The 12835-nt window shown below is 42.7% G+C and overlaps 1 protein-coding gene and 1 pseudogene across 4 annotated transcripts in view; one reads left to right on the top strand and one right to left on the bottom strand.

Moving 5' to 3' along the window:
* The window catches only part of PARP4 (poly(ADP-ribose) polymerase family member 4), a 76409-nt gene that overhangs the window by 8503 nt on the left and 55071 nt on the right, over nucleotides 1-12835 (top strand). For all 4 annotated transcript variants that reach the window (XM_065902459.1, XM_065902457.1, XM_065902458.1 and 1 more), the window contains 7 exons: nucleotides 3372-3504; nucleotides 4708-4909; nucleotides 7706-7772; nucleotides 8897-8972; nucleotides 9743-9856; nucleotides 11926-12075; nucleotides 12586-12723. In XM_065902459.1, coding sequence (XP_065758531.1) covers nucleotides 3373-3504; nucleotides 4708-4909; nucleotides 7706-7772; nucleotides 8897-8972; nucleotides 9743-9856; nucleotides 11926-12075; nucleotides 12586-12723 — 879 coding nt within the window. In that variant the 5' untranslated portion in view covers nucleotide 3372. The remainder of the gene's footprint in view (nucleotides 1-3371; nucleotides 3505-4707; nucleotides 4910-7705; nucleotides 7773-8896; nucleotides 8973-9742; nucleotides 9857-11925; nucleotides 12076-12585; nucleotides 12724-12835) is intronic.
* LOC136144477 (antizyme inhibitor 1 pseudogene) lies at nucleotides 6048-6867 on the bottom strand (annotated as a pseudogene).

The raw sequence follows: 12835 nt of genomic DNA, 5'->3' as shown, positions 1-12835 counted from the left end.
TCTGTCAGGAAGCTGCTCAAAGGAGAAGAGGCAGGTGTTTGAAGGAGACTCCAGACAGAACCTGCAGGAAGACAGGAGTCAAGGCCAGACTTGAAGTTTCACAAAATCTAGTGTCAGTCTCTCTCCTGCCCATACAGCCTCTGCTGGACCAGAGGAGGCTCACTGCCACCCAATCTGGCATCTTTACAGCTGGCGTTTCCCCACCCCCACCCCCACCCCCCCCCACCCCCGGCTTCCCTGGTGGCTCTGATAGTAAACAATGTGCCTGTAATGCAGAAGACCTGGGTTCAAAAACTGGGTAGGGAAGATCCCCTGAAGAAGGAAACGGCAACAGTCTCCAGTATTCTTGCCTGGAGAATTCCATGGACAGAGATTTATTAATATGTTTAAAATCTTTATATTCTGGTTTCACAACGTGAATGTACTTAATGCTACTGAGCTGTATGCTTAAAAATGATCATTGTTCAGTCGTTCAGTCAGACACGACTCTTTGCAAACCCGTGAACCACTTCTCTGTCCTTCTCCATCTCCAGAGTTTGCTCAAATTCACATTCATTGAGTCGGTGATGGCATCCAACCATCTCATCCTCTGTTGTCCCCTTCTCCTCCTGTCTTCAATCTTCCCCAGCATTTAGAGTCTTTTCCAATGAGTCTGCTCTTTGCATCAGGTGGCCAAAGTATTAGAGCGTCAGCTTCAGCACCAGTCCTTCCAATGAATATTCAGGGTTGATTTCCTTTAAAAATGATTCAAATGGTAAATTTTATGTTATGTATACTTGTGTTGTCTAGTTGCTAGTTACGTCCAACTCTTTTGCAACCCCATGGACTGTAGCCAGCCAGGCTCCTCTGTCCGTGGAATTTTCCAGGCAGGAATACTGGAGTGGATTGCCATTTCCTTCTCCAGGGGATCTTCCTGACCCAGGAATCAAACCCACGTCTCATTCATTGCAGGTGGATTCTTTACTGCTCAGCCACCAGGAAAGCCCATGTATACTTTACCACACAGGTAAAAAGTATATACTAACATTTTCTTCAAAATGTATAATGAACAAGTTTAGATAACCAAATACCTGATGACAGGGTAGGAGTTAAATAACTTATGCACCTCTACAAATTCTTTCAAACAACTTTTACTGCCATAGGAAAATTCTCATGAAAAGTTAGAGAAACTGTCCATAAACTTAAATAAACAGTATGAATAAATAACATTTTATAAGAATACTGTACAAAATATTAATGATATGGGAAAAAAGTAATACCAAAAAGAAATATCTCAGTATCAACTATTGGGGTTATTTCTGGATGGAGGGATCACAGGTGCTTTTTCTTTAATACATGTGTACTGCATATACGTGTGCAGAGTTGGTGGTATAGTGGTGAGCGTAGCTACCTTCCAAGCAGCTCACCCAGGTTCGATTCCCGGCCAACGCAGCATTCCCAGTGTTGGAGACTGAGAGCAAGGTGGATGAACCTGAATAGCATAGTCTCATATCTTTCACAGTGTCTGTCAGCATTCTTATCTGTGCACAGTGCTAATTATGAATCTATCTGCATGTGAAAGACAGTCAACACCTGTGAAGTTTGGAGTTAGTAAACATTAATGCTGCAGAAAGGCAGAGTTAAATCCAGGCACTTCTGTTTAACTGGATCTTAAACCATGTAAGAAGCAAGAAATGTGAAGCCCTAGTTTGTTGATGGTTGGGCAGACACCACTAGGTCCTGGGTGGGATACACCAGTGTGAGTGGTGGCAGTGGGAGGGTCCCGAGGAGAGGAACAGCTGTGTGAAGGCCCCGAGGGTTTGCCAACCTGAAGAAAAGCCACCTGGGCCAGGATGAAACTGGGGGGAGGCCATGCCTTGAACCCTGACAGGAAAATTGAATTTCATTTGAAGCACAATTTTCAAAATAAAAAAGTAGTTATTCACGCTTCAGTGTGGCGAAGGGATGAGAGGCACAGAGGAGCAGAAGTAGGGAAACAGTCAGGTTCCACTGTGGGGGGTGGGGAGGGCTGTAGGGGTGCGAGAGAGCCTGGCTCCAGGAATGAGGGGAACAGTTGCCTATGGCAGGTGCCCATGACAGGTGGGGGCCTTGACCTAGGACCACACCCTGGTGGGGACTGGCCAGGAGGAGATTGGGCATAACAGGGGCCCCCGCTGAGACGCAGTAAATCTTCTGTGCTAAACTGGGAGTCGTCGGCACACAGGTGCATTCTGGGTCTCCCATGGGCACTACAGCCCAGCAGAGGACCTATGGGACTCCCATGGGACTCCAGCCAAGGGAACCCAGTGGTCAAGGGCAGGTGCAGTGGAGGAGGCCATCCTGAGAGGGACACCTGCTCACTGACCGTCTTCAACCCAGTGGGACCCGCAGCCTCCCGGGAAGTGCCAGCTCACTGGACAAGCTGTCAGAGAAGACTCCAGGTTCAAAGCCTGACAAATAGTTAGTCTATTAAACCCAGTATCTCACTATTCATTAGTTTATTATTAAATACATATAAAAGTTCTTTCAGTTCAAAATATGCTTATTTTTCTTAGAAGTATTTCTTTTTTTCTGTTATGTCTAAACATAACAGCATTTTTACTACTAATGGTTCAAAATTTTCCCCCAGACTGGTTTTACAGAAACTTGTGTAACTAATGAGTCTCTTTGAGTTGAGAGAAGAATTATATGTAAAAATTCAGGGCTTCACTGTCACATAATCTTAATTTTTAATTTAGAAATAAATGCTTCTATGGTCTTAAAATGGGCTTCCCTCATAGCTCAGTTGGTAAAGAATCCGCCTGCATTGCAGGAGACCCCGGTTGATTCCTGAGTCAGGAAGATCCGCTGGAGAAGGGATAGGCTACCAACTCCAGTATTCTTGGGCTTCGCTTGTGGCTCAGCTGGTAAAGAATCCGCCCGCAATGCGGGAGACCTGGGTTCCATCCCTGGGTTGGGAAGATCCCCTGGAGAAGGGAAAGGCTACCCACTCCAGTATTCTGGCCTGGAGAATTCAATGGACTATACAGTCCATGGGGTCGCAAAGAGTTGGACATGACTGAGCGACTTTCACTTTCACTTTCATGGTCTTAAAACACACCTATTTATAACCGAAATCTGCTACATTTTCATTAAGGTGAATATCATGAGTCTATGCAAAAGGATCTGGGGGTGTTACAGTATTTGCCACAAAAATTAGAAACCAACATACAGTTTACAAATTTGGATAATGTTCAGATTTTGTGATTATAACATGATTGCAATATCTTTTTAAAAAAATAGCATTCAACTGCCCCACAGTTTTCCTGTAGAACAATCCTAAATTCACTGTCGATCGTATTCATTGAAGAGAGAATCCTTAAGAACTCTGACTTGAAACTTTTTTCCTACAGGATGACTGTGGGAATCTTTGCAAACTGTACCTTCTGTTTGAAAGTCAAGCACTTATCTCGTCAACAGAAGAGAAAACTACAAACTGATATTAAGGAAAATGGTGGAAATTTTTCCTTTTTATTAAATGCTCAGGTATTTTCAAATTTTATGAGAACTGTATGATAAACATTGTGCATTACCTGGGGGCAAGTCATGGTTAGAAGGGCACGCAGAGGAAATCTGCAGCAGGAGAAAGCCAGAAAAGGCAGGAGAAGGTGTGCAGTTGTTTCCAGTTTTCACTGTTGTGGACAGTGGTGTGCTGGATGTTTTCCTGTCCCATCCTCATACATTTCTTTAGTTACTTCCTTAAGAGTAGAATGAGCGGTTCAAAGGTGTTCATTATTTATTTATTTTAATTTGTTGATTTGTAATTTTATCAATTTATTTTTGAGTAAATATGAAGTATCTACACATTGTAGAATATCTAAACAGTAAAATAATAATAAGTTAACTTATTTCCCACCATGGTTCCCAATTCTGGAGCTGCTCTCTGCATAGACAGCACACACGAGGACACGAGTGCACACAAGCACACCACTCTGTTTCAGTCCAGACGCAGAAAACACACATTCTGCACTTAATTTTCCACTTCACAATTTGAGAGATCATTCTTCACTGTCACGTATCGAACTACTTCCTTTGTTATAGTACCTGGTATGCACATTTCAGATATTTGTGTATATTGAAAACCAGTGTCCAAAAAGATTGACAGGTTTCTAAAATTAGAGACCATGTTGGCATTCTCTACCCAGAAAATGGACTGAGAATAGGCAGGAATTATTCATCCATCCACAGAGATGGTGAGATAGGTTAAGTTGTGTAATTCTGCCTATACTGGTGCCAAATTGGGATATTTCATTTCTGACATTCACAGGCAAAGTATTAAATGCCAGAGAAGCACCCAGTACCTCCTGGCTGGAGTAGGACATGCCTCATAGAACAAGCAGGCTCCCTGTGGGCTGTGGTCCACGAAGGGGCAGGTGGAGTCACCCCCCCCCCCTCCAGTGACCCAGAGGGAAGCACAGCCTAGGGGCAGGCACTGCATTTCAGGCCTGGGGTCTAACAACTGGACTTAAAGTTTTACTTTTTATGATGAGGTGGTTAGTTGGTTAATCAGTTATGGTACACCATACCCATACTCTGTTGATTTTTTAAAACTTTAATGTAACTAGAGATTGTCATTCATAAGAGTTTTAGAAATCTGAGAAATATTAGTACCAATGGGGTGAAAAATAGGTACAAATAATTTATTTAATTTTTGTTCTCACTAATGCATAATTACTTGTTTTTTCTTAGTGCACACATGTAATCTTAGATAATGCTGATGTTCTGAGCCAGTATCAGCTGAAGTCTATTCAGAAGAACCATATTCTTATTGCAAACCCAGATTTTGTATGGGAATCTATCAAAGAAAGGAGACTGCTGGATACAGAGGTTTATGGTCCCAGTGAGTCACTGGACATCACACCAGCTTCCAATGAAGAATGGAGCAGCTCTAGTAAGTATTTCATGTCAAGTGCCTAATGTATTGGGGCTTCCCAGGTGTTGATAGTGGTAAAGAACACACCTGGCAATGCAGAAGATGTGGGTTTGATCCCTGGGTCAGGAAGATCCCCTGGAGAAGGAAATGGCAACCCACTCCAGTATTCTTGCCTGGAAAATCCTATGGACAGAGAAGCCTGGTGGACTGTAGTCCACAGGGTCTCAAAAGTCATATACAACTTAGCAACTGAGCACACACACTTAATGTATTAGAGTTTCTACAGTAAACATTTTGGTTTATCAAAGATATTATTGACAAAAGATTGTCCAAATACTGTGAAATTAAGCAGGCTTCTTATCATCCCAGAAAAATGTCAGCAAACTAGTGAAGGGCAAAAGATTTCTTTAGCAATAGAAATAGATTTCTCAGTATTCCGTCTGATACACTCAGATTCAAAATGACTACAAAAACACTGATAATCTCAGCAAGCTTGATGTGTAATTTTTTTTAATCTATTCAAAATTTTATTGTGGTCATAACAAAGGCTACATTAGGTTAAATACAATATCCTATGAGGCAATTTTAACATTTATTAAACTGTTGTTCAAAGCATAAATTTACACATTGTATATATACTGAACATATCTGCTGGAGTCAGCACTGGTCTTCCATTGTCATTTGATACATCTTAGTGAAAGATGTTGACTTTACAAGACTTTTTAATGTGAATCCTTAATATGAAAACTTGTACTACTTGTATGTAAATTGTTTAATGGGGAACCCAGTGAGTAGGCTTCTGTCACTACCAAGTCCTTCATTTTGTTGCATATTTAATTTTAAATGCATATAAGGTAGGGCAAAGTATCAAGTTTAAATCTGAACACACTACCTAAATCTCCCAATTACCCACAATGAATTATAGATGAAAGCTGGTTTGATCTGGTCCCAAACACCTAATACTAATGGTTTTTGTTTTCAAGAGAATTAACAGAATAAATTGTTCAGGTTGTTCCACACTGGAATGTAGACTAGACAAACTTCACCTGATACTTCAGATCTTTCTAAAGAAAGTGCTGACACCTGTTGAAGCGTCAGTGGAGAAGCTGTCTTGGAGGCTTGGTTGAGTGGGTGAAGACGCAGAGAAGAGCTTTCATCATTGTGTCCAAAGTGATTGCAGCGTCCTCCCCTCTCGCCAGTCACTGAATGACATCCTGTGATAAACGGCTGGCTCTGAAAAAACATGCAAAGCAGATGGTTTGTGGAAAGAATCTGCTTCCATGCTATCAGAGAAAAGCCAGCCTCCCATATTCAAGAAGAGAGTTTTCCACAGGTGATCAAGCTCATCACAGGGTGGACCCAACGGGCTGCTTGTAAACTTCATCCTTGTATTTCTTGTGAATCTTCGGGATGGTATTTAAGTCCTTAAACAGTTTACTTGTAAAAGAACCATAAACTCCATCATTCAGATAACACACAATGTCTGGCTCATCACTTCTGGTATTTTCTATTCCAGAGAAAAATGTATCACTTCCAACAGCTTTCTTTTCAGTGATGTTAATAGCAAATGTAAAGGCAGAAGACACATAGTATCTTCTAGGTCCTGAAGTTGTCTTAACACCAGGTCCTTCTGGAAATTGGAACATCCAGCCCTGGGCTGGCAATTTATGAATCTCTTTCAGCTGAAGTTTAGTTCCTGTGACCGCCTCCCCTCCCCCATTCACAATGTCTAGCACGTTCATTGCAAGGCTGAGGTCTGCAGTCACGTCACACACACTAGGCATCTGATAGAGCATGGGTGTTTACTTGAGAGTCTTGGCAGGCCCTTGAAACATGAAATTTGACACTGATAATTTAGACCAAGTTCCTTAGCACATTCCAAAAAACCACCTATTTTTCTTCAGGGTAGTGCCGTTCTCGGTGTTACCTTCTGCTGCAGTAGGTAGTGAGAGCTCAGAGAAGGGGAGATGGGGCATGGCTGGTCCACCCCCACAGCAGCACATGTCGGGCCTGCAGACTGGAGCTGCAGGGACGGTGCCAGCACCCCCAGACCCAGGACAGGAGAAACAAGTGAGCCTCACAAAGTACAGTCTTGGCATTTGGGTGATGGCGGTACGATTCCTCTATAAGCAAAACATGAAGCAAATGTGTTAAGCCTCACTTATGCGCCTTGATCCCCTCCTAGATGGAGCCTCCCCAGTTCCTTCGTTGAACACACGATGACACTCAGGAGCTCATTCAAATCCATGGTGCATAAGAAACACTTTCATAGCCATGCTCACCATAATCTTCAGGGCAGGAACGTGCCACCTGAAATTGCATACCTGTTACTGAGTGCTAAACTTGCCCAATAAATAGAAGTACAAAAATTTGTTATCACCAACTTTTAATCTGTCTTCCTCTTTTCCTCTTGTATTGTCCTTAGATTACAAGTCTTTTATGTCTCCTGCATTGGCAGGCAGGTTCTTCACCACTAGTGCCACCTGGGAAGCCCATAGCTAATTTAAAGTGAAAGTGAAAGTCACTCAGACGTATCTGACTCTTTGCAACCCAAGGACTATACAGTCCATGGAATTCTCCAGGCCAGAATACTGGAGTGGGTAGCCATTCCCTTCTCCAGGGGATCTTCCCAAGCCAGGGATCAAACCCAGGTCTCCCACACTGCAGTCGGATTCTTTACCAGCTGAGCCATAAGGGAAGCCCATAGCTAATTTAAGGACACCTAAGAAAACATAACAGCATAGCAAGATTTATTGTTAACTAATTTTAATATATATTTGAGTAATAGACGTGCTTTATTTGTTTTAATTCTAGAAATGGAAACGAATGATTCTTCATTCCTGGACAGTTCCACAGAGGAGAACAGTGTTGAACTCACTAAGTAATCTACTTCTGATCTTTAAGACTTGACATAGTTTATGAAATATTTTATAAACCTCAGTATTAAAATGCTGTTAGTACATCCATATTTTTATAGTATTTTAATTTATCTTGCTTATCTAACTCTATTGTTTTTAGTTAATTATTCACTTACTGTAGTGATAATTATTTTTATCTTGTCAGTATTATATGTGACTAGATGTAATTGTTAGATTGATTTTAAAAAAGAAAAACCACTGGAGATGAGATTTGGGCAGTCTGCTCTTTCTGTTACCTTCCTGAACAGTGTTCTGAGTAAAGACCATTCATTAGTCTCTACCTGATGCTTTAAAAGACCCTGATACTGGGAAAGATTGAAGGCAGGAGAAGGGGACAACAGAGGATGAGATGGTTGGATGGCATCACCAACTCGATGGACATGAGTTTGAGCAGGCTCCAGGATTTGGTGATGGACGGGGAAGCCTGGCATGGCGCAGTCTATGGGGTCGCAGAGTTAGACATGACTGAGCAGCTGAACTGAACTGATATTTTAAATAAATAAATAGAGATAGAAATAACATAGCCTTCCCCAAATGAAGTATATGAGTCTAAAGTTCTATACGGCTTCTTAAAGTGTACATACCTTCAGCTCCAGTGTCATTTAAATATCACAGTTGATCCCACTTTGTTAGTCTTCATGTTATAAGAGAGAACAAATATCAAAAATAAAAGTACAGATTATGAGAAATATGACACCCTTAATTAATTAGTTAGCTTCTTAATTAGCTAATTTATTTTAAAGAGGACTTGACTGTAGTCTGGAGAGGTATGGGTCCCTCTGGAGTGACTGGCTTCCAAGGGCCAGAGCCCAGGGTGAACATAGGTCCCCCCGCCCCCATCTCCATGACACATGTCATCCCCCACCTCTGCAGCAGACAGCACTCAGAGCTCTAGAATTGTGTATGGGAGGGATCAATCCATTCTCTCCACAGGACCTTGTTGCGATCTTTAGAATATCTAAGGAGGTGTTAAGAACTTACAATGTATTTTGTATGGAATTAGGAGACCTACAAGAAAAATTTTACAAAAAGTCTGTTTAGTCTAAAGCTTCATTTTGATATTAAAATTGTATTATACCAATTTCAGGTTTCATGCAGAGGATGTTGAAATTCCTCATCTTCCTCAAGATTTTGAAGTTGCAAAATATAACATCTTGGAAAAAGTAAGAGTCTTAATTTCTAGTTGAGGGAACAAAGCTGTTTGAAGTCTTCTAATTATTTTTCCTGTTTGATAATTTTCCTATTTTTGAAAAATTGTGCATTTCCTGAATAAATACTCCTTAATATGTGAGTTGATTTTTAATAGTAAAAAAACTTCACATTTAAAATGTAATGTTTGATTTTAGTGTTTTTATTATGAAAGAAATGCATACTTATAATATATATGCTTAAAATATAATAAAAATATAAATAGCACAAAAACTTAATATGACATTAAAAAATGAAGATACTCCTCTCTGTTAACAGTTTCTTGTATTTTAAAAGAGTAGATTTCACACCAAGTATTTACAGTATGTTGAATTTCCATTATTTTTCATTAAAAAAAATAAAAAAACTTTTCCTCTGGCATCGTATAAATGCAAAATAACAGTAGTATTTAAAATGATGCTCCATTTGTATTTTTAAGATATTTCAATAAAATGTAACTTGAAAATAACACTTCCTCTCTGATTAAGAAAATGTGAAAAGTGGGATGGTTTAAACATTTTCAGGTATATTTATAACAAAATTTCCAGAGGGAAATATAAAAAAATATTAATAGTGATTATATATCTGTAGTAGGACTCCAGATGATTTATATTTTCTATTTACTTTCTAAATTATTTCTGCAAATGATATAATTTGTATCAGGTTTATAATCAACATTTTTAAATGGAGTGTGTGGTTTGTTATTTAGTGAATGCAGCTTATAAAAGAGCAACATGTTTTCCAGGTTGTGACAGAGGGAGGTAAGGAGACAGCTGTGGTGGAGCTGCAGTGCCTCCAGGGCCCTGGGGACCGTGGCTTTCTGATATGCACACACTTCCTCCTGGCCACCGGCACCCAGGTAAGGGCTTCGTGGTGAAGCCTATGTTTTTATTGTCCACCTTGTTGATAGCAAATTTTGTAAAAACTGGTCAGTTGAACCAGCCAATCCATTAGCTTCTCTCTTTTTAGCTAGTACCATTTTGAAAAGTGGAGAGGTGCTCTTTTGGGGTATGGAGGTGAGGAGGGCAGGCTGGGAGCCAGGAGAACATTCCCTGGGATGCAGGTTCCTGCTCCTGCTTGAGTTACTGACAGAAACTTTCCTAATGTTTGTACCTCGGCACTGGATCCCTTCACTCACTTCATTAAACTCTGCTGTGTACCAGGGAGTTACCTCGAGGCCACTCCTAGTGTGAGGTGAAAAGACCACACACCTACCCTTGGAAATCAGGAGGGACAGCGCATCGTGGTCCCGCCCCCGCCGTGACTCAGCTGCTACTGAAATATGTGTGAAGTGCCTGGGCTCAGGGACAGCAAGCTGAGCTGCCCGTGCCCACAACCTTCTCGAGGTCAATGTCAGTTCAAGGGCAGGGTTCTGACCTAAGACAGTTACAGAAAAGAAACAACCCAGAGCCTGCACCTGTAAAGCCTTCAGCCCTGTCAGAGTCTTCAGTGAGACGCTAACTGACCGGAGGAGGCTCACAGGCTCCCCTTTTGAGTGACCACACAGTGGTTCTCTAAGGCTCAGGACACACCCGCTTCATCCATTCCCCACAGGGGGGTCAGCTGTCGTCCAGAAAGGAGAACCACATCTCCTCAGGGCCCAGACTGCTGCTGATGCTCCCAGGTTCCCGATGCCCAGCAGGGAGACAGTTACACAGTCCTGGGCCCAGGGATCAGGCTGGCCATCTGTCGGCATTCACTGCTGACCTCCCCTCCTGGTGTAGGACTCCATTACCCAAGCAGTTCTGCCAAATATTACAGCTGGTATCCCACACCTATCAAGCTTCCATGAGGACTAAAAGATTAAACCAAGGTTAAGTATGTCCAAGAAGGAGAAAGACTTTGTTAGCCTTTTGCCCAGAAGTGTAGACCGTGTTTTGTGGAGAATTTAGGTGCATGGGTGAAAGTAAGTAAAAATCAAGTTGAAAACCAGGTAGAATGTGTCTAGCTGCTTCTGCCTTCCCAGCCTCCCTCCCCCAGCCTGGCCCTCCTGTTCCTGTGTGAGTCTGTTCCCTCGACGGGCATAACCCTCCCTGATGAGACAGACAGAGCTTCTCTGGCCCTTGTCCTTTGTTAATCCATTGTGGCAGAAATCTTCCCAAATTAGGTTAAATTTTACCTTTGTTTTGTTTTGTTTTGTTGTAAAAATTATTGATTTTATTAAATCTTGGCCCTTGTTCATTTTTTTTTATACCTTCTTGAATGGAGTGATGTGGACGTGGTGTGTGTCCTGCGGCCAGTGGGGCAGGGTTATTGGCCTTGTGTGATCCAGCCCCAATTGCACAGCCCGCAGGGTCTCCACAGCCCTACTGGGCAAGCCCTCCATGTTCACTGAAGTTGGGACAAGGCAGGATTTGGGGAGACAGACACCCCGTCAGGACAGCGGGAATGACCACAGTGTTTGCCTCTGCCTTGGTCTGCGTGACCTGCCAGCACCCCTCCCTTTCACCTTGGCTAGTGCAGTCCTTTCGTTTAGACTATGCCTGTCTCTAATGATGCCTCATCTCTGAGGTTTTTTTCTTTCCTCCCGTCGCCCGGTTTTTCTCATTTCTGGAAGGCTAGAAGCCAGACTTCAGAGTGGGGTAGGATGGTGTGTAAGGTCAGATTCTGGGCTCTGAACACATGTCCTGAGGCTCTTTCGTTAGTCCAGTACTTCTTTCCCACCTGCCGTGCCTCTCAAACTTTCCCCCCAACTTGCAGGTTTTAGGCTGTTTTGTCAAGAATTGAAAATGTTAAGTAATTCCTTGCAATAGCTAGTTTCTAAGCTCCTTTACAGCAGGAAACTAGCTGAGGCACCTTATATGTGATCCTGTTTCCCCTCCCCCCACCCCCACCGTGGTACCCAGTAGGTGTTCATTAAAGATTGATGTGCTAATAGGCTACTGTGTGCTCATGTCCTGACCCTGTGCTACGTGCTGTAACTTACAGACCAGGAGGCAGTCCTCTGTGAAGAAAACCTCTGCAGACGCAAGTGAATACTATGAGAATTATATTGAGGAGCTGAAGAAACAAGGCTTTCTACTGAAAGAACATTTTACACCTGAAGCAACCCAGTTAGCATCTGAAAAACTGCAAGCAGTAAGCTTGATTTCTACATATTCTTCTGTATTACTGATTAAATAGATTAAACAGAAATGTTTTCTTCATGACAAATAAAAAGCTGGCAGGAGACAAGAATAGGAGTTAAAAGAAGGGAAGAGGGGCCCACAGAGAGGCTCGAAGTCAAGTGGGGAGTGAGTCCCAGGATGAGCCACAGACCTCCCAGCTTCCCAGAGATTTCACTGGGAGCCAGGACAGGAGCCAGGGTCCTCAACCTTTAATGCCACTTCATCTTTAATGTTACAGCAGGCCTAAAGAATTACAGGGTGAAGAAAAAGGTAGGAGGGAGAACAGCATGGGGGTAAAAGAGAAGAGGGTCGAGAGAGGAGGACAAGAAGCAGGGACGAGTTGGGAGGGGCCTGGGGTTAAGAGTCCCCCTTTCCTGGGATGACATGGGCTATTTCCTCTCACACCTCTGCTTATCTCAGGTTTAAAGGAGCTTACTCATGAACTCTTTGTGAGTGTTTCTCTGTTTCTCTGTGGTTGCAGTTGCTTTTGGAGGAGGTAATAAACTCGAGTGCCCTGAGCCCTGAGGTGAGTGGCTTGGTGGAGATGCTCTGGGCAGAAGCCCTCGGCCGCCTAGAGGACACGCTGCTGAGACCCGTGGGCATGATGAGCCTGAATGACGTGAGTGCTGTGTCCTGGAAGCAGGTTCTGCCAGGCAAGCCTGCCTCCTGCTTGTGGTTTAGAGGCTTGCGCCTCGTCTGAACAAGGCTCCCGCTGTGCTGCTGCTCTTCCT

The sequence above is a fragment of the Muntiacus reevesi genome, chromosome 11 (assembly GCF_963930625.1).
Source record: "Muntiacus reevesi chromosome 11, mMunRee1.1, whole genome shotgun sequence".
NCBI lineage: Eukaryota > Metazoa > Chordata > Mammalia > Artiodactyla > Cervidae > Muntiacus > Muntiacus reevesi.
The sequence above is the reverse complement of the archived record's forward strand: the minus strand, read 5'-3'. Positions and strand labels throughout refer to the sequence as shown.